This window comes from Papio anubis, chromosome 4 (assembly GCF_008728515.1).
Source record: "Papio anubis isolate 15944 chromosome 4, Panubis1.0, whole genome shotgun sequence".
Classification (NCBI taxonomy): Eukaryota; Metazoa; Chordata; class Mammalia; order Primates; family Cercopithecidae; genus Papio; species Papio anubis.
The window spans coordinates 128,427,574-128,448,540 of NC_044979.1; the positions used below are offsets into that span (position 1 = coordinate 128,427,574).

The 20,967-nt window shown below is 45.6% G+C and overlaps 1 protein-coding gene across 3 annotated transcripts in view; it reads right to left on the minus strand.

The window, feature by feature from the left end:
• Window positions 1-15,213, minus strand: part of LOC110742326 (DNA-directed RNA polymerase III subunit RPC9-like) — a 36,425-nt gene extending 21,212 nt beyond the window's left edge. For 2 of the 3 annotated variants that reach the window (XM_031664898.1, XM_021933512.2), the window contains exons 1-2: window positions 14,356-15,213; window positions 1,428-1,464 (exon numbers count right to left, since the gene is read on the minus strand). In XM_031664898.1, the coding sequence (XP_031520758.1) occupies window positions 1,428-1,464; window positions 14,356-14,608 (290 nt within the window). In that variant the 5' untranslated portion in view covers window positions 14,609-15,213. The remainder of the gene's footprint in view (window positions 1-1,427; window positions 1,465-14,355) is intronic. The other variant, XM_021933513.2, reaches the window with a different exon arrangement.
• Between the last annotated feature and the right edge of the window lie 5,754 nt (window positions 15,214-20,967).

Sequence of the window (20,967 nt, forward strand, 5' to 3'; positions counted from 1 at the left end):
AGGGAGGAAAGAATATGGCCAACTCTCTGTTTATTCTACTACCTTCTCTTCTTTAGGGGGAATGTCGGAGGGAGGACGGTTACTTTCTTTTTGCTGTCTTCAACTCTGGGAGCTGTTTTTTGGGGGGGCACAGGGTCTCAAAGGCTGTCTCCTAGGCTGGAGTACAGTGGTGATCACTGTAACCTCAAACTCCTAGGCTCAAGGGAACCTCCCCTCTGCCTTCCAAGTAGCTAGGACCATAGTAGGTGTCTGTTACCACACCCAGCTAATTTATTTTTTAAGAGCAGGGGGTCTTGCTATGTTTCCCAGGCTGATCTCTAACTCATAGCCTCAAGCAATACTCTCCTTGGCCTTCCGAAATGCTGAGATTACAGGCGTGAGCCACCGCACTTAACCTACTACCTTCTAGACCTCCTCTGAGTCTTCCTGAGTTTAGACTCTGGCACATGGAAAATTCACGGTCAAGGTATAAATGGTTCTTTCTACACCTGGAGCGAGCCTATCAGATGGTTTTGCTAATGCCAAATAGGAGGCAAAAATGCTGGAATATCTCCTCTCTTACCAACCTTTTTCCTTTTTCCTTTTTCCTTCTTTTCCTTTCCCAAGCAACCCTACCTTAAGCCCAAAAAATTATAAATTTGTTAATTTCTACTATTCAGAAAGGTAAGTCAACTAAACTCACTTTCAAAATAATGATGTTAATACCCAAAAGACCATTTGAAGATTAAAATAACAATGTATAAAAGCATTATGAATATATAAATATATCAAGGGTATCACTATGAAAAAGCATAAATATTTTAATGTAAAATTGTGCAGAAACAGCTCTAAAATAGATGCTTCTATCCTATGACTACATCCCAAATGATTATCTAGAATCTTTGAGATTTACTGAAATTTTCCTATTCTCAGTTAGAGTCTTCCCCAGCTTCCCTGAAGTACTACGTATAACATATTAAGTTTAGACTATTCCAAGGTCCACCAGATGGTGCCACATGTCTTGTTTTAAAGTGGAAAATTCAAATAAATTTTTTTTTTTTTTTTTTAATGGAGACGGAGCCTGGTTGCGTTGCCCAGGCTGGAGTGCAGTGGTGCAATCTTGGCTCATTGCAACCTCCACTTCCTGGGTTCAAGTTATCCTCCTACTTCAGCAGGGATCCCAAGGAGCCGGGACTACAGGCACGTGCCACCCCACCTGGCTAATTTTTGTATTTTTAGTAAAGATTGGGTTTCACCATGTTGGCCAGGCTGGTTTTGAACTCCTGACCTCAAATGATCCACCTGCCTCGGCCTCCCAAAGTACTGTGATTATAAGCGTGAACCATTGCAACTGGCCTAAATTCAGTCATTTCTAATCAAAATGAATTCAACAATCTTAGTTACAAAGGGCAAATTATCAGAGAGGAAAATGTAACAGTTCAATTTACCTTGTAGTTACTGAGAAGCGCAGAATTGGCATCCTTCCTGAAAAAGAAAAGTAAGCTATCATCAGTCTGCGCTCACACCCCTTTCTGCATATCAAATATCTGTAAAAGAATTCCTGTCAAGATGGGGGCCGGGCGCGGTGGCTCATGCCTGTAATCCCAGCACCTTCAGAGGCCGAGGCAGGCGGATCACCAGGTCAGGAAATCAAGATCATCCTGGCTAATCAAGACCATGGTGAAACCCCGTCTCTACTATAAAAATAAATAAATAAATAAATAAATAAATTAGCCAGGCATGGTGGCAGGGGCCCTTAGTCCAAGCTACTCGGGAGGCTGAGGCAGGAGAATGGCATGAACCCGGGAGATGGAGCTTGCAGTGAGCCAAGATCGCGCCACTGCACTCAAGCCTGGGTGATAGAGACAGACTCCGTCTCAAAAAAAAAAAAAAAAAGAATTCCTGTCAAGATGTAGTAGTCCAATTTTGGAATTTGGAGGCTACAACCTAAAACTGAAACTGAGAAATGTCTTAAGTCCACAGACTTGGGATCAAAGTGCTGTCCCATCACACAGCCATGTCCTCTCCCCATTACTATCTGCCTCCCATCAGCTACTGACATCCTGGGCAGCCACGTCCTCCTGCTGAATCAACAGAAATGGGCCACTTAACACTAATGTCACCACTGGGAATTCCAGCCATGGTCAAGTATCCTGCCAAATATCCACCGTGCTCCAAGGGTGTTCACCACCTACATCAACTCAACAGGCAGAGTCAGGGTGGCAAGCAGCGGCCAAAAGCCTGGTTCCCTGTGTAACAGTTAATCCAGGCAATATGCCATCTTTCCTGAGTGAAGAAACAATGATGTTACATATATTAAATCACAATCAATCCACTCTACAATAGCACAACAGAAAGCACTGTTTTCAGCAGTCTGGAGGCAGTGGAGTATGACAAAGAACATAGTTTTGAAATCAGATTTGGGTTCATATTCTAGCTCTGTCATTTATATGCTGTGAGAGTTTTAGTTAAGTTAATTACTCCCTAAGTTTTCATTCTAAAATAAAAATGGGATGAAACTAGTATCTAAAAGTGTGGCCTGGATTTCAGTCCAGAATTCTTTGGCTATGTGAATCTCGGCAGGTTACTTCATCTCATGATGCTTAAATTTCCTATCTATGAAATGCAATTATAGTATCGACCCTGTAAGACTGTTCATAGGGTTCACTGGAAACATGTAAAGTACCTGGAACATAATAAGTGCTCAATAAGCACCAACATTATCATTACCACTACCTGTGCAACTACCACCACCACCAGCTCCTCCTACCTCATCAAACTGTTATGATGAAGTGAGACAACAAATTTTAAAAGTTTAGAATAGTTCTTGGTACCTGTATTAACATTTCCATAATGGAAGGTTATTATTTGTAAGATATTATCTCAGTTAATTCTCATTAAAAACCCTGTGACGTAGGAGCTATTCGTATGATTCCTACTCTATAGAGAGGAAGCCAAGGTTCAGAAGTTAAATAACTTGCTCAAGGTCACACAGTAAGAAGCCTAAACAAAGTGGAAGGTAATGATGGGAATTGTGGGAAATGAGACTGGACTGGATGAATGGAAATTCATAATGCAGAATCCTGAAAAATCAGGTAGAGGGGTCTGCACTTGACATAATGTGCAACAGAGACACCTGTATTTTCTTAAACCAGGAGTGTGGCGAGATGGTGCAAATGATGACCCAAGATTTCAAAAGCACGGACCAAACAGAGAGGTGATTTCCCAGCCAATAAATAAAGCAAAACCAACAGTGGTTCACACAGGGCTCGACCTAGGCCTTAGGTCATCAGCACAGTGATGTCAGCACTGTAATCAAATCAGCTCTGTGCTACCAGTGATCCAAATGCTACCAGTGATCCAAATGCTACCAGTGATGCAAGCTATGATTTCACAAAAGTGCTGCTTTGCCCAAATGACCACAAACACACTCAGGTCACAGAGTATCATATTTGAAAGGAACCTAACACAGGAAGGACAATGCATAATTAGTGCATGTGATGCAGTTCATTTAAAATTGAAAATGACAAATCAAACCACATGTCATCTTTGCCTACTTAATCAGGAAATTAGCCCACTGGCTTCCTCCTATCTTTGCTTGAAATTGAGTTATAACTTAACTCCCTGTGCTCTCCAAAATAAGAGGTGTTAAGACATCCCAGGTGCACTGTTACAATTTCATTTCCAAATCATGGCCCCTTCTCTGTCATTCAGAATATTCCACGCTCTGGGAAATTTGTCCTTGGCCATTCCAAGTTACTACACCACTGAACAAATCAATATTGTAATGCAAGAATCCAAAGAACACCCTCTGCCTCTTCCAGAACAAATATAAAGGAGGAAAACTCTCTTTCACATAAGTTTTAATGAATCTGTGTTTTCGGATCAAGAGAACAATCGATGTTTACGCAGGTACTGCATTTTGCAGACTCTGGCTGATTTATTCATTGATTTTCTTTTATCAGGAAGATAATTCTTTTAAACCCCGCTAAATATTCTCAGAATAAATGCGAATGTATGCTAGGCCTTTCTTTATTTAATAAAAGGTCAAGAGGTACCTTATCTACCTTTTATGAAGTCCTAAACGAGCTGTATGTATTGGGGAATTTTTTTTAAGGCTGTTTTTATCATTGAGAAGTTACTGTAACCACCACTAAATGACAGGTTGTTGGCAACAGGATACGGTGAAACCGGACAGACATCAACTTAATCAAGTTATCCAATTTCACAGCACCAATGATGTGACGCATGAGAAAGACACATCCCTCAGAGTAATCCAGCCCCAAGATGTTTAATTCAAATCTATCCATGAGGATATAATCAGAGAATTCCAAACTGAGGAACAGTCTTCAAAACAACTGGGTTAGATTTAGACTTTTCAAATATCAATGTCATTTGTCACGGTGCCCATGTCACAAAAAGAAGCTAAGGAAATTTCCAGAGTAAAGGAAATTAAAGAAACATGACATCTAAATGCAATGTGCAGTTCTTCACTGGATCCTGAATTGGGAGGAAAAAGAACACTATTAGGACAACTGAAGGAATGTGAGCTTACATTGTATCTTATTATTATTATTTTTTTTTTCTTGAGACGAAGTCTCGCTCTGTTGCCCAGACTGGAGTGCAATGGCGCGATCTCGGCTCATTGAAACCTCTGCCTCCCAGGTTGAAGCAATTCTTCCACCTCAGCCTCCTGAGTAGCTGGGACTACAGGCCTGCACCACCACGCCTGGCTAATTTTTGTATTTTTAGTAGAGATGGGGTTTCACTACATTGGCCAGACTGCTCTCGAACTCCTGACCTCAAGTGATCTGCCCATCTCGGCTCCCAAAGTGCTGGAATTACAGGTATGAACCACCACGCCTGGCCTACACTGTATCTTAATAATAGTAGATATATCAGTGCTAAGTTTTCTGAGTGTGATAAGGCAATTAGAGCTACACAGAATGCCCTTTTACAAGAAGGGGTAAAATGACCTGATGTCTACAACTCTCTAATGGTTCAGTAAAGTAAGTGTGTGCACCTGTGTATGGAGAGAAAGCTCATGCCTGTGCAAAAGAAATAAGGGAATGTGGCCGGGCGCGGTGGCTCAAGCCTGTAATCCCAGCACTTTGGGAGGCCGAGAGGGGCAGATCACGAGGTCAGGAGATCGAGACCATCCTGGCTAACCCGGTGAAACCCCGTCTCTACTAAAAAATACAAAAGACTGGCCGGTCGAGGTGGCGGGCGCCTGTAGTCCCAGCTACTCAGGAGGCTGAGGCAGGAGAATGGCATAAACCCAGGAGGCGGAGCTTGCAGTGAGCTGAGATCTGGCCACTGCACTCCAGCCTGGGCGACAGAGCGAGACTCTGTCTCAAAAAAAAAAAAAAAAAAAAAGACATAAGGGAATGCCAGGCATGGGGGCTCACACCTGTCATCCCAGCTACTCCGGAGGCTGAGACAGGAGGAAGCTTCAGCCTGGAGTTTAGATCCAGACTGGGCTCAAGTGTCTCTAATAAAAAAAGAAAAAAAAGAAAGCCAGCCTGGCCAACATAGTGAAACCCTGTCTCTACTAAAAATACAAAAAAATTAGCTGGGTGTGGTGGCAGGTGCCTGTAATTCCAACTACACAGAAGGCTGAGGCAGGAGAATCACTTGAACCTGGGAGGTGGAGGTTGCAGTGAGCCGAGATCGCGCCACTGCACTCCAGCCCAGGTGACAGTGCGAGACTCCGTCTCAAAAAATAAAAAAAAGAAGAAAGGAAAGAAAGAATGGAGGGAGGAAAGGAAGGAGGGAGGCAGGGAGAAAGGAAGGAAGGAAGGAAGGAAGAGAGGAAGGGAGGGAAAAGAAAAGAGAAAAAGGGAAGGGGAGGGGAGGGGAGGGGAGGGAATGAGCGGTGGGGGAGGGGAGGGAATGAGCGGTGGGGGAGGGGAGGGAATGAGCAGCGGGGAGGGGAGGGAAGAAAAAGGCAGCAAATGTTAACAAGTGGTGACTCCAGGTAAAGAGTATAATACAGGTATTTGTGGTACTGTTTTTGCAGCTAATTCATAGGCTTTAAAATTTTTCATGCTAAGAAGTTAAGGAATATGAAAATGTAAAACCAAAATAAAGAATGCCATAAGGTTAAAAATAAAATTACTGTAACTTATAATTGAGTATGTAAAATACATTTGCCCCAAAAGTTTTTTTTTGTTTGTTTCGTTTTTTTGAGATGGAGTTTTGCTCTTGCTGCCCAGGCTGGAATGCAAAGGCCTAATCTCATCTCACTGCAACCTCCACCTCCTAGGTCCAAGCGATTTTCCTGCCTCGGCCTCCCAAGTAGCTGAGATTAACAGGCATGTCCTAGCTAATTTTGTATTTTTCGTAGAGATGGGGTTTCTCCATGTTGGTCAGGCTTTTCTCGAACTCCCAACCTCAGGTGATCCCCCCGCCCCCCACCATGGCCTCCGAAAGTGCTGGGATTACAAGCATGACCCACTGTGCCAGGCCTTCAAAAGTGTTTTAGAGCTACCAGAACTTAATGGACATATCTAGCAATTATAAATGTACAAGCTGTAGATCTCTACAAAGCTGGAATTGTCTGCTCTACAGCTAACACTTTACTATTATGTAATACGTTCACATGCAATCAGACTTCCAGAAACTGCTTAACTACATAAAAACTTAATATTCTCCTGTAGGACTTAAAATAGTACTCATTTTATTTACATGTATTTAAAGCAAATACTCCAAGTGCATTTTAAAGACTGTCTAAATCTATACTACAGGCAGGCAGTTACTTAATTTCCTTAAGTAATGAATTAGATGACTGAAGTTGACTTTCTAGTTGACACTTAATTTGTAAAATTTGCTTAACTTGGTGAATCAATTAAATGGATATAAACAACTACTCCGGGAAACTGAATTCCAAATAAACAGAACAAAATGATCTCATGGTGAACTTTCCTTAGAAGCACACACACACAAACGGCACATGCAAACAGTGCCTATTAACTGCCACACAGTTAACTCCTACACAGGCAATGACAAAAAGAATTGTTCAAATTCTCCTATGCCCAACCTATGCTATCAAGTCATGCTCTGAAAAACTAAACTGTGGTACAAGCAAACTGGGCAGCTTCTGAAGTCAATGAACAAATTACCCTGTAGCATTCTCTTGGGAGCTAGTACACAAGCATCCTCCTTGCAGTCCTGTTACTGGGTTGTTATAGTACCTATTGTCCACCTTTTCTAAATATCAGTATTTCCAGCTGTAAAAGGAGAGAAATCCTGACACTACCTCAAAAAGATGGTACAGAGGATAGTGTCCATTTTCCTAATTATACATATATTACATTCAAGAACAAAAGAGTGGGCTGCCGGGCGCAGTGGCTCACACCTGTAATCCCAGCACTTTGGGAGGCTGAGGCGGGCGGATCACGAGGTCAGGAGATTGAGCCATCCTGGCTAATACGGTGAAACCCGTCTCTACTAAAAATACAAAAAATTAGCCAGGCGTGGTGGCGGGCGCCTGTTGTCTCAGCTACTCCGGAGGCTGAGGCAGCAGAATGGCATGAACCTGGTAGGTGGAGCTTGCAGTGAGCCAAGATCACGCCACTGCACTCCAGCCTGGGCGACAGAGCGATATTACATCTCAAAAAAAAAAAAAAAAAGAGTGGGCTGCGTGGTGGCTCACGCCTGTAATCCTAGTACTTTGGGAGGCCAAGGTGGGCGGATCACGAGGTCAAGAGGTTGAGACCATCCTGGCCAACATGATGAAACCCTGTCTCTACTAAAAATACAAAAAAGTTAGCCAGGCATGGTGGCGGGCACCTGTAATCCCAGCTACTCGGAGGCTGACACAGGAGAATCGTTTGAACCCAGGAGGCAGAGGTTGCCATGAGCTGAGATCGCGCCACTGCACTCCAGCCTGGGTGATGGAGCGAGACTCCATCTCAAAATAAACAAATAAATAAAAAGAATAAAAGAGTTGACACAAACCTTTCCAGCCATATCAATGATTATGTATAGACAAAGTTAGCCAAATAATACATACCTTACATACAGAAATACCTAGCTTCGCTATATAAATATTTTGCATGGTGGCACATGCCTGTAGTCCCACCTAGTCAGGAGGCTGAGGCAGGAGAATCGCTTGAACCCAGGAGGTGGAGGCTGTAGTGAGCTGAGATCGCACCATGCACTCCAGCCTGGGTGATGGAGCGAGACTCCATTTAAAAAAAAAAAAAAAATTTCTATCCTTTTACTTGAGGAAAATGTATTTCCAAGTAATGGTCAAGAAGTCTTTATTTTTAAATTGTCAGTCAAATAAAGCATAAATATTCTTCCCCTTTAATAAATTTCTGGGCTGGGTGCTGTGGCTCATGCCTATAATCCCAGCACTTTGGGAGGCAGAGGCGGGTGGATCACCTGAGGTCAAAAGTTCAAGACCAGCCTGTCCAACATGATGAAACCTCATCTCTACTAAAAATACAAAAATTAGCCAGGCAGCTACTTGGGAGGCTGAGGCAGGAGAATTGCTTGAACCCAGGAGGCGGAGGTTGCAGTCAGCCGCCATTGCACTGCAGCCTGGGTGATAAGATCAAAACTCTGTCTGAAAAAAAAGAAGACATTTCTGGTATTATTATTAATGTCATTATTACGTATTATTTACTTAGTAGTTATTTACTCAATAAGAATTTTTAAAGTAGCAAAAACTTAGGGGAGTTGTTCATTGTGCCTCCTCACTTCAGGTTCTGGGAGTGTCTGATGAGGTACAATATACAGTCATCCCCTGGTATTCATTGGAGATTGGTCCCAGGACCCCCACATATACCACAATCCAAACATGCTTGTCTCCCAGAGAGCCTTGCAGAACCAGCAGCTAGGAAGTCAGCTCTCCACGTACGCGGGTATATTCTCAACCCTGAAATACTGTATTTTCATTCTCTGCATTGGGTTGCAGATGTGGAACCTGCAGATAAGGAGGGCCAACTGCATTTATTTTTTAACATCTGCGTATAAGGAGATCCATGAAGTTCAAGCTCATGTTGTTCAAGGGTCAACTGTATCTGCAACTCAAGGTTCTACTAAAGATTCCAAGGAGCAGACTTCCAAATGCCACACCTCCTGTTGAAGACCAGGTAAGGACCAGAAGTTAGGCTTCCAGACCTTTCCACTCCAGGGCCCTTCCACTCCCAAATCACATGTCTATATCAGGAAATCTCATTTTCCCATGAATTACCAGCTGCAAAATTCTAGATTGGTTACCAGAAATCACTGACTACTTGGCAGAAGTGGACAGGCTGTTACAAGAACAAAAACCCTTGATTCAAACCATTTCACTTAGGAAAGTCAGAAAATATACACGCCTAGCAACTAGGATGCTAGCTAATGAATTCCTATACAGTTGGTCCTCCTTAGCCTCAGGTTCCACATCCTTAGATTCAACCAACTTTAAATGAAAAACACGCAAAAAAAGTTTTTAAGAAAATGCTACATTGTTGCTGACATGTACTATGTAGTTAGGCCTAGGATGGCTGCCTCTGTACTAAACATGGACAGACACTTTTTGTCATTATTCCCTAGACAACACAGTACAACTATTTACACAGCCTTTACATTGCATCAGGTATGACAAGTTGGTTGAGAATCAAACAGTTTTTCCTCTGCTCTCACCTGACAACAATCTATACAGAAGACTTCTGTGACCAGATGCGTGGGGATTTCTCTCTACCAATAAGCAGGCAATCAACTCTGCAGCCAACACCAGCTGGGTATCTTCCCATCCAATTCAATCCAGACACTAACTACCTGGAAACAGTGTCAGATTCCACGGGCTGAGGGCTCAGTCCCAGAAGACTACCCCTACTTCAGACACCAGTCACACAAGTCAGGGCCTCCAGAACTTCTCAATGACGGGCTTCAAGCTGCAGTTCCCAGGACCTCCTCTTTGGGCTTCATTAATTTGAACAGTCACTTAGGTTTAACTGGTTTATTATAAAGGATATTACCAAGGATACAGATGAAGTGGTGCACAGGGTGAGGGATGGAGAGGGGATGCAGAGTTCTATGCCCTCCCCAGGCATACCACCCTCCAGAAACTTCCATCTGTTAGGCTATCCAGAAGTTCTCTTGGGCGTTTTGTAGAGATTTCACTGGAGAGAGATGATTGAAGCATGGCCAACCTCACAGTACTTGACTGGATAAAGAGTGTGATCTAATACTAGCAGACTGAGTGCAGAAACCCAGCAAGGCCCGTCCAGATTCTCCTTGGCCTCTCCGTATTCCTTCCTCACAGGTAAGGGGCAGGACCCCTTCTGAAACAGGGGTCTTATAACCTACAATTAGACAAGATATGTCAGAGATTTCTTTACGGCCAGCTCTAAGACAGAAAGGCAGGGGATGATTAGAGGGCAAGAGACAGACAGAGCTTCTGTTTTCTGAGGCCTGCTTCTGAGGCTTAGAGCACCCCAACATTCTAACAAAAGACTGTCTTTCAGCCGGGCGTGGTGGCTCAAGCCTGTAATCCCAGCACTTTGGGAGGCTGAGAGGTGGCAGGCGCCTGTAATCCCAGCTACGCGGGAGGCTGAGGCAGGAGAATGGCGTGAACCCGGGAGGCGGAGCTTGCAGTGAGCTGAGATCCAGCCACTGCACTCCAGCCTGGGCAACAGAGCGAGACTCCATCTCAAAAAAAAAAAAAAAAAAAAGACTGTCTTTCACCTTTACTGCTCTGAAGCTGTTCCAAAGCCACTTCAGGAACCAGGGACAAAGGACGAATACTTTAACAAAAGTTATGCTTACTGTTTTAGTCACTTAGGAAGTAATAAGGACCATGGCAGTTATGAGCCAGGAACCATGGCCAAAACCGGCATTACAGGTCACGGTATCATAATAAGTCATCTAGAGATGATTTAAAGTATATGGGAGAATGTGCACAGATTACATGCAAATACTACACCGTTTTATATAAGGAACTTGAGCATCTGTGAATTTTGGTATACGCAGGGGGTTCAGAAACCAATCCCCCAAAGAGACGGAGCGATGACTATATTTATGAAGCTAATAAAGTATTGTTATATTACTTTATTGAACAAGTATTTGCTGAATGCCTACTGTGTGCCAGATGCAATGCTAAGCATTAGGTGAACACACAATGGTCCCCCCATCCAAACAAGTAAACATACATTTATCATTGCAACTTGTAATTATTTGAGGGAAAGTAAATCAAGGTGATATGAGAGACAAAAAGAACTTACGTTAGTTAGACTTACTGAAGAGGAAAGGCGACTTTGAAAAGGGACACAACCTTCAAGAAGAGAACAGGTGGCCAGGTGTGGTGGCTCACGCCTGTGATCCCAGCAGCAGGCAGATCACCTGAGGTCAGGAATTCAAGACCAGTCTGGCCAACATGGAAACGCTGTCTCTACTAAAAATACATAAATTAGCTGGGCATGGTGGCACACACCTGTAATCCCAGCTACTTGGTAGGCTGAAGCAGGAGAATCCCTTGAACCTAGAAGGCAGAGGTTGCAGTGAGCCGAGACTGCACCACTGGACTCCAGCCTGGGTGACAGAGCGAGACTCCATCTCAAAAACAAACTTAAAAATTACAATAAAAAGAAGAGAACAGGGTGAGGGCGAGAAGGAAAGTATACCAGACAGAGGGTATCGCAATGCAATTGTCCTCAGAAAGTGCTTAGAAGGTTAGAGGAGAAGGAAATACCTGTCAGTGGAAAGTGTGCGTCTGGGAGGTTGGGAGAGTGGCAAGTGGTCAGGCTGGGGAGTAGGTGAGGTTTTACAGGGTCTTGCAGGTCCTGGTAAGAGATGAAGATTTCCTCTAAGTGCAATGGAAAGTCAATGAAGGGTTTTACACAGGGTGTGACATGTTCCAGTCATTACTTAAGATCACTCCAGTTGCCATGTGGAGAACAGAATGGAGGCTGGGGAAGAGTGAACACTCAAAGGCTATTGCTTAATCCAGCCCAGAGGTGATGGACTACAAAGCTGACAGTGGAGATCACCATCTGCATTCAAGTACATTCAAAATAGCTGCATTCAAAATACATTCTAGGGTGGAGACAACAGGACCACTGACAGACTGGATTTACGGAGTGAGGAGAGAGGGCTAGATTTTTGGTCTATGCAATTGGATAGATGATGAGAAGAGGCTAGAAACACACCTTTGGGAACCATCAGCACACAGATGGGTTAAATGACAGAGCGTGGAGAGAAAGGGTCCCAGGACTAAGACCTAAGATACCTCAACACTTAGACATCAAGCAAGGGAGGAACAGGACCCAGGGAAGGACACTGTGAAGTAGTCCTTGATGTAGGAGGAAATATCACAAAGGAACATATAACATGAAGAAAGGAAAGTTTCTAGAGTTTCTGTATTAACCACTGTTAAGAGATCAAAAAAGTTGAGGCCAGAAAATCAACCTCTGGATTTGACAAAATGGAAGGATAGGTTTTTTTTTTTTTTTTTGGACAGAGTCTTGCTCTGTTACCCAAGCTGGGGTGCAGTGGCACAATTTAGTTTTCTGCAACCTCTGCCTCCCGAGTTCAAGTGATTTTCCTGCCTCAGTCTCCTGAGCAGCTGAGATTACAGGTGCCCACCACCACACCCGGCTAATTTCTGTATCTTTAGTAGACACGGGGTTTTGCCATGTTGGCCAGGCTGGTCTCAAACTCCTGACCTCAGGCGATTCGCCCATCTTGGCCTCTTAAAGTGCTGGGATTACAGGTGTGAGCCACCGCGCCCCCTGGATCAGGTAATCTTAACATTCATTTCTGTAGACCAGTGAGGAAGAAAGCCCAACAGAATGGTTGAGAGAAAGAGGGGCTAATCAGCACTTTCAAGAAGTTTTGTTGGGATGGGAAGCAGAAATGGAGTAAGAGGTGGACATGCGGCCAGGCGCGGTGGCTCACGCCTGTAATCCTAGCACTTTGAGAGGCTGAGCTGCGTGGATTGCCTGAGCTCAAGAGTTCGAGACCAGCCTGGGCAACATGGTAAAACCCCATCTCTACTAAAATTCCAAAAAGAAAAATTTAGCCGGGTGTGGTGGCGTGCACCTGTAGTCCCAGCTACTCAGGAGGCTGAGGCAGGAAAATTGCTTGAACCCAGGAGGCGGAGGTTGCAGTGAGACAAGATGGTGCTACTGCACTCCAGCCTGGCAACAGAGCAAGACTCCATGTCAAAAAAGATGAATACACTAAAGCAGGATTGTATGCTCACAGGAAATGCTTTAGAAAATAGGGAAAAATTAGTAATGATGGCTTGTACTAGAATAAAATATATTAATAGTTTTTGAGGTTGCAGATGAAATCCCATCAGTAGGTTGCAAAATTAATTCAGTGGGTCAACTTATATTTCTTTTTTTTAGACAGTCTTGCTCTGTCACTCTGGCAGGAGTGCACTGGCTGGATCTCAGCTCATTGCAGCCTCCTGGGATCAAGCGATTCTCCCATCTCAGCCTCATAAGTAGCTGAGACTTCGGGCATGCACCACCACACCCAGCTAACTTTTTAATTTTTTGCAGAGACAGGGTCTCCCTATGTTGCCCAGGCTGGTCTCCACCTCCCAGGCTCAAGTGATCCTCCTGCCTAAGCTTCCCAAAGTGCTGGCACTACTGATATGAGCCACCACGCTTGGCCCCCTTCATTTTAATTAAAAAATAGACAATATGAGAGTATACTCCACACATTATTGTTTCATGAGCCTTTCATTTCAGTTACACAGACATATTGTGTTAAGACAAAAAAAAAAAAAATCAAAAGGAGCCAGGTGAGGTGGCTCACGCCTGCAATCCCAGCACTTTGGGAGTACAAGGCAGGAGGATCACTTGAGCTTAGGATCACTTGAGATGAGCCTGGGCTGTAGTGAGACCCTCTGTTTACAAAAACTTTTTTAAAAAAAATTAACAGCGAGTGATGGTGTGGGCCTGTAGTCCCAGCTACTGGAGAGGCTGAAGCAGGATTGCTTGAGTCCAGAAGGTCGAGGCTGCAGTGAACCATGATTACACCACTGCACTCCCACCTGGGGAACACAGCAAGACTCTGTTTCTTGAGAAACAACAAAATTAATTAAATAAAAATATAAACATCTGAAATGCCATAGTACATATAACCATTAAACATGAGGCAAGAGGATGTGAAGGAAACTGTATCAATCAGTTCACAGGGAACACAAGAGAGATAATATCTACAAGTTAATATCAATCATATAAAGCCCACATTCAGAGTAGATGCAAAAACTTCCATTTGCACGAGGCGCAAGGAACAACCATGGAAAAGACCACGTGGAGTTAAATTGTCAGAAAATCTTTTACCCTCGCCTGCACACACCCACACACCCCGTGCTGTTTCTCTGGTCCCAGTCCTGGCTCACATCCTTCCCTTCTCCACCCAAAAACTCACCGTTTCCCTCACAGTGTTGACTGCTCCCATCAAACTCTGAGAGCAGCTCTTCTGAGTAAGGGCTCCCCAGGGCCCAGTGAGGAAAGCAGAGCTCTACCCGGCCCTGATTCGTCTCTTCTCCAGCTACTTTCAGGGCGGACAGACTCAGGCCTTTATAGCCTTCTAAGTCCCGTCTCGGATACCAGGCTGGGCTCCACCCCTGCACTGTGACCCAAAGATGCTGGTAAATGAATGAGAGAAGGAGGGGGCACATTGAAAGGCAGCTGGACACGGAGGTGCTCGGCCCCGCACCCCAGACACAGGGTGTGGAGGGGAAGCGAAAGTTCGGAGGGGCAAAGCGAGAGTCCAGTTCACCCCGTCCCCACTCCGGGACCCTCCCGGACAGGGCCGGCCCTCACTCCCGAACGACGGTCGCCCAGTCCCCAAGGCTCTCGGCTCTCAGCTCTCAGCGGTCCAACCGTTAGGCTCCTCGGCCCAAAAGGGACGCGCCCGAGGAGACCTACACTTCCATGACATCCAGACTCGTCGCCTCTGGCTGCCAGCAGACAAGGAACTTCACATTCTACAGCTGGCCCCGCCGCCGCCCACGGCGCCAAGGTGCCAGCTCCGCACGCCAAGGTGCGCGCCAGGAGCGCCGCGCAGCCTGCCGGGAGCTTGGCGGACTCACAACCTGGCGCCGCCGGTTCCCCATTCTCGGCGGGGCGGGTAGGGGAGTGTTCCAGTATCCTTTGCCCAGGCCGACTTCAGACTGCTAAGCGTTTGCGGACAGGATTCTCTCGTGTTTTCTATTATTTGTTTGCTTGTTTCTTTGTTTTTGTTTTGAGACGGAGTCTTGCTCTGTCGGCTGGCGGGAGTGCAGTAGCGCGATCTCGCTTCACTGCAGCCTCTGCCTCCCGGGTTCAAGCAATTCCCTGCCTCAGGCTCCCAAGTAGCTGGGATTACAGGCACCTGCCACCAGCTAATTTCTGTATTTTTTAGTAGAGACGGTGTTTCACCATCTTGGCCAGACTGGTCTTGACCTCCTGACCTCATGATCCACCTGCCTCAGCCTCCCAAAGTCATGGGATTACAGGCGTGAGCCACCGTGCCCAGGCTGCAGTGCAGTGGCGTGATCTCGGCTCACTGCAAGCTCCGCCTCCCAGGTTCACGTCATTCTCCTGCCTCAGCCTCCCGAGTAGCTGGGACTACAGGGGCTCGCCACCACGCCCGGCCTTTTTTTTTTTTTTTTTAAATAGAGACGGGGTTTTACTGTATTAGCCAGGATGGTCTCGATCTCCTGACCTCGTGATCCACTCGCCTCGGGCTCCCAAAGTGCTGGGATTACAGGTGTGAGCCACCACGTCCGGCCCCATCTGGCTAATTTTCTAGGGGGAAAAAAAAATTATTGTCCAAAGGGTCAGCTAGAATTTTTTTTTATTTTTTTGTAATGATGGGAGAGTCTCTATGTTGCACAGGCTGGTCTTGAACTCCTAGCCTCAAGTGATCCTCGCACCTCCGCCTCCCAAAGTGCTGGGATTACAGGTGTGAGCCACCACAATAGCCTCTGTTCCCTACTTTGTAAATAATAAATGTGTCAGATAATCCTTATAATGTGCCTGGCACTTTATTAATTACTGTGGCAATACAACCATGACTCTCTATGAAGTAGATTCCACTATTATTGACATTTTACAATTGAAGAAACCGAGGCAGACTTGGAGAGATTATGATTTGCCAAAAGTCACTCACCTAGGAACTTGTCCAGTGGATACTGAACCCCAGTCAATCTGAAGAAATACAAGGGATGCATTAACTAGAGACTGATGAGTAGATGAATAAAATGTGCTACATTTATACAATGGAAAACTACTTAAAAATAAAAAGGAGGCTAGGCTTGGTCCCAATACTTTGGGAGGCAGAGGCAGGAGGATTTTTTGAGACCAGGACTTCCAGACCAGCCTGGGCAACATAGCCAGACCCCCTCTCTATGAAAAGTTAGCCTGGTGTGTGGTGGTGAGCACCGGTAGTCTCAGTTACTGGGGAGGCTGAGGCGGGAGAATCACTTAAGTCAGGAGGTCAAGGCTGCAGGAGCTATGATCACACCACTGCACTCCAGCCTACAGAGTGAGAGACCTTGTTGCAAAAAATGCATATAACATATAAATAGATCAATAGATAACATGCTACAACATGGATAACCTCCCAAAACATGATGCTATTAATGATTGAAAGACGCCAGACACAAAATAATACATATCACCTGGCCGGGTGGCTAATGCCTGTAATGCCAGCACTTCAGGAGGCCGAGGTGGGTGGATCATCTGAGGTCAGGAGTTCAAGGCCAGCCTGGCCAACATGGTGAAACCCTGTCTCTACTGAAAATACAAAAATTGCCAGGCACAGTGGCTCACACCTGTAATCCCAGCACTTTGGGAGGCCAAGGCAGACAGATCACAAGGTCAGGAGTTCAAGACCTGCCTGGCCAACATAGGGAAACCTCGTCTCTGCTAAAAATACAACAATTAGCCAGCCATGGTGGCAGGCGCCTATAATCCTAGATACTCAGGAGGCTGAGGCAGGAAAATTGCTTGAACCCGGGAGGTGGAGGTTGTGGTGAGCTGAGATCACGCCACTGCACTCCAGCCTGGGTGACAGAGCAAGACTCCTTCTCAAAAAAAAAAAAGAAAAAGAAAAAAAGAAAACATACTGTATGATTCACTTTATATAGAATGTCCAGGAAGAGGCCAATCTACAGATACAGAAAGAAGGCTAGGAGAGCGGTTAGGGGCAGGGATGGGCAGTGACTGCTAATAGATACAGAGTTTCTCTTTGGGAAACAAAAATGTCCTAAAAGTATTATGGATGGTGATGGTGGTTTCACAACCCTGTGAATACACTGAAAACATTGAATTGTACACTTTAAATGGCAAATTGTATGTCATATGAATCCTACATTAATAAAGCTGTTAAACATTTTTTACTCTGCTGAGCGTGGTGGCCCACACCTGTTATCCCAGCACTTTGGAAGATGAAGGCAGGTGGATAGCTTGAGCCCAGTTTGAGACCAGCCTGGGCAATGTGGCAAAACCGCATCTTTACCAAAAAAAAAAAAAAAAAAAAAAAAGAAATTAACCAGCGTGGTGGCTTGCGCCTGTAATCCCAGCTACTCAGGAGGAGAATCGCCCAAACCCGGGAGGAGGAGGTTGCAGATCGCACCACTGCACTCCAGCCTGGGCGAAAGAGCGAGATTCCATCGGAAAACAACAACAACAACAACAACAAAAAGTACATAAAATGCCACCCAGACCCAGCTGGCCTGGTTAGTGTGGAGAATTCCCCGTACCTTCATTGAGGAGACTGGATCCCACAAAGAAATGCTAAAGATGCTCCTTGTATTATTCACTCAACAAATATGTGGCCATGGCCCATCGGGGACTGATGATACAAATGTGACTAATACACACCCTCTGCACTGGCTAGCTGACAGCCTAGTTGGGGAACCAGCTCTGGACATAAATAACTACAATGTATTGTGTTTCCACGTGATGGGGCAGAAGAGGGAATGACTAATGAGGTAGAGACGCGTCCCAAAGTCATGGGCCTTTGAAGTGCGTGAGGGGAAAAGCACATAAGGCCTAGGGATTGGGTATGGGTTTCAGTGGAGAAGAGCAGTGCCTCTGACAGCCCCCATGATAAAATGGCTCAGGTGTGACTTAGAGTAGGGAGTTAGCTGGGTGTTCAAATGGTACCCACTAGGCCGGGTGTGGTGGCTCACGCCTGTCATCCCATCATTTCAGAAGGCCAAGGTGTTCGGAAGGGTGGATCACTTGAGTCCAGGAGTTCAAGACCAGCCTGGCCAACATGGTGAAACCCTGTCTCTACTAAAAATACAGAAATTAGCCAGGCATGGTGGCAGGCACCCGTAATCCCAGCTACTCAGGAGGCTGAGGTAGGAGAACCACTTGAGCCTGGGAGGCAAAGGTTGCAGCGAGCCAAGTAAAAGTTCTATTTACTGTCTACACCTCTGGCCCTGGATAGTAGCTGATCGCCATGACAATTAAGGGAATGGGCCTTGAGATGAAAAGCAAAGATTATCCTGGATTTTCTAGATGGTATCGACTTAATCACAGGGGTCATTAAAAGCATAGAATCATTCTCGGCTAATGTCAGAACCCAAGGGAGGTGTGGCTAGGGAAGAATGGTCTGAGAGATGCAATGTTCCCGCCTTTGATGGCAGAGGAAGGGACCATAAACCAAGGAGTATAGGTAACCACTAGAAGTTGGAAAAAGAAAAAAACAGATTCTCCTCTGAAGCTTCCAGAAAGGACTGCAGCCCTACCAACACCTTGATTTTAGCCCAGTGAGACTCATGTAAGACTTCTGTATTAGTCCATTCTCACACTTCTATAAAGAAATACCTAAGGCCAGGCGCAGTGGCTCACATCTGTAATCCCGGCATGTTGGGAGGCTGAGGCGGGCAGATCACAAGGTCAAGAGTTTAAGACCAGCGTGGCCAACATGGTGAAACCCCGTCTCTACTAAAAAAAAAAAAAAAAAAAAAAAAAATCCAAAAAAAAATTAGCTGGGCCTGGTGGTGCACGCCTGAAATTCCAGCCACTGGGGAGGCTGAGGCAGGAGAACTGTTTGAGCCCAGGAGGCGGAGTTTGCAGTGACCTGAGATTGTGCCACTGCACTCCAGCCTGGGTGACACACACACTCACAAAAAAAAAAGTAAAAAGAAAAAAAGAAGTATCTGAGACTAGGTAATTTATAAAGAAAGGTGGTTTAATTAGCTTACAGTTCCACAGGCTCTAGAGGAAGCATGGCAGCATCTGCTTCTGGGGAGGCTTCAGGGATCTTCTACTCATGGTGGAAGGCAAGGGGGAGCAGGACCAAGAGAGGAGGGAAGGAGCTACATAATTTTATTATTATTATTTTATTTCTCTATTTTTTTTTGAGACGGAGTCTCCCTCTGTCGCCCAGGCTGGAGTACAGTGGCGCGACCTCGGCTCACTGCAACCTCCACTTCCCAGGTTCAAGTGATTCTCCTGCCTCAGCTTCCTAATTAACTGGGATTATAGGCATGCACCACCACGCCCAGCTAATTTTTAGTAGAGACAGGTTTTCACCGTGTTGGCCAGGCTGGTCTCAAACTCCTGACGTCGTGATCTGCCTGCCTCAGCCCCCGCAAAGTGCTGGGATTACAGACGTGAGCCACCATGCCTGGTCTTATTTAATTTTTTTGAGACGGATTCTCACTAAATCGCCCAAGCTGGAGTGCAGTGGCGCAATCTCGGCTCACTGCAACCTTCGCCCCCTGGGTTCAAGTGACTCTCCTGCCTCAGCCTCCCGAGTAGCTGGGATTACAGGCACGCACAACCACACCCGGCTACTTTTTGTATTTTTAGTAGAGACAGGGTTTTACCATGTTGGCCAGGCTGGTCTCCAACTCCTGACCTCAAGGGATCTGCCTACCTTGGCCTCCCAAAGTGCTGGGATTACAGGCGTCAGCCACCGCGCCTGGCCAGAGCTGCACACTTTTAAAGAGCTAGGTGTCGTGAAAACTCTCATTATTGCAAGAACAGCACCAAAGGGATGGTCCTATACCATTCATGAGAACTTCGCCCCCATGATCCAATGACCTCCCACCAGGCCCCATCTCCAACAACGGAGATTACAATTCGACATGAGATTTGTGCGGGGACACAAATCCAAACCGTATCAACTTCTAATCCAGTGGTCCCCAACCTTTTTGGCACCAGGGACCCATTTTGTGGAAGACAGTTTTTCCACAGACTGGGAGACAGGGAGGGTTCGGAATGGTTTAAGCACGTTACATTAAATGTGCACTTTATTTCTATTATGATTACATTGTAATAGATAATGAAATAACTATACAAGTCACCATCATGTAGAATCAGTGGGAGTCCTGAGCTTGTTTTCCTGCAGCTAGACAGTCCCATCTGGGGGTGATGGGAGACACTGACAGATCATCTGGCATTAGATTCTCATAAGGAGCACACAACCTAGATCCCACGCATGCGCTGTTCACAATAGGGTTTATGCTCCCATGAGAATCTAATGCTGCCACTGATCTGACAGGAGGCAAAGCTCGGGTGGGAATGCGAGCAATGGGGAGCTGCTGTAAATACAGAAGAAGCTTCTCTCACTCACCTACCACTTACCTCTTGCTGTGCGACGTGGTTCCTAGCAGGCCACAGACTGGTACTGGTCTGTGGTTCAAGTGTGGGGACCCTTGTTCTAACCTATAGAATTTTAAGACAATAAGTTTGTGGGGTTTTCTGCAGCAGTTTGTTATTGCCGTAATTGAAAATCAGTACATCCCCGCACACATCTGTTGTTCTGTGCAGACTGTCTCCTGCTCACTCAGGGTGGAAAGTTACAAAATGCTACTTCTCCGCCGGGCGCGGTGGCTCAAGCCTGTAATCCCAGCACTTTGGGAGGCCGAGATGGGCGGATCACGAGGTCAGGAGATTGAGACCATTCTGGCTAACACGGTGAAACCCCGTCTCTACTAAAAAATACAAAAAACTAGCCAGGCGAGGTGGCGGGCGCCTGTAGTCCCAGCTACTCAGGAGGCTGAGGCAGGAGAATGGCGTAAACCCGGCAGGC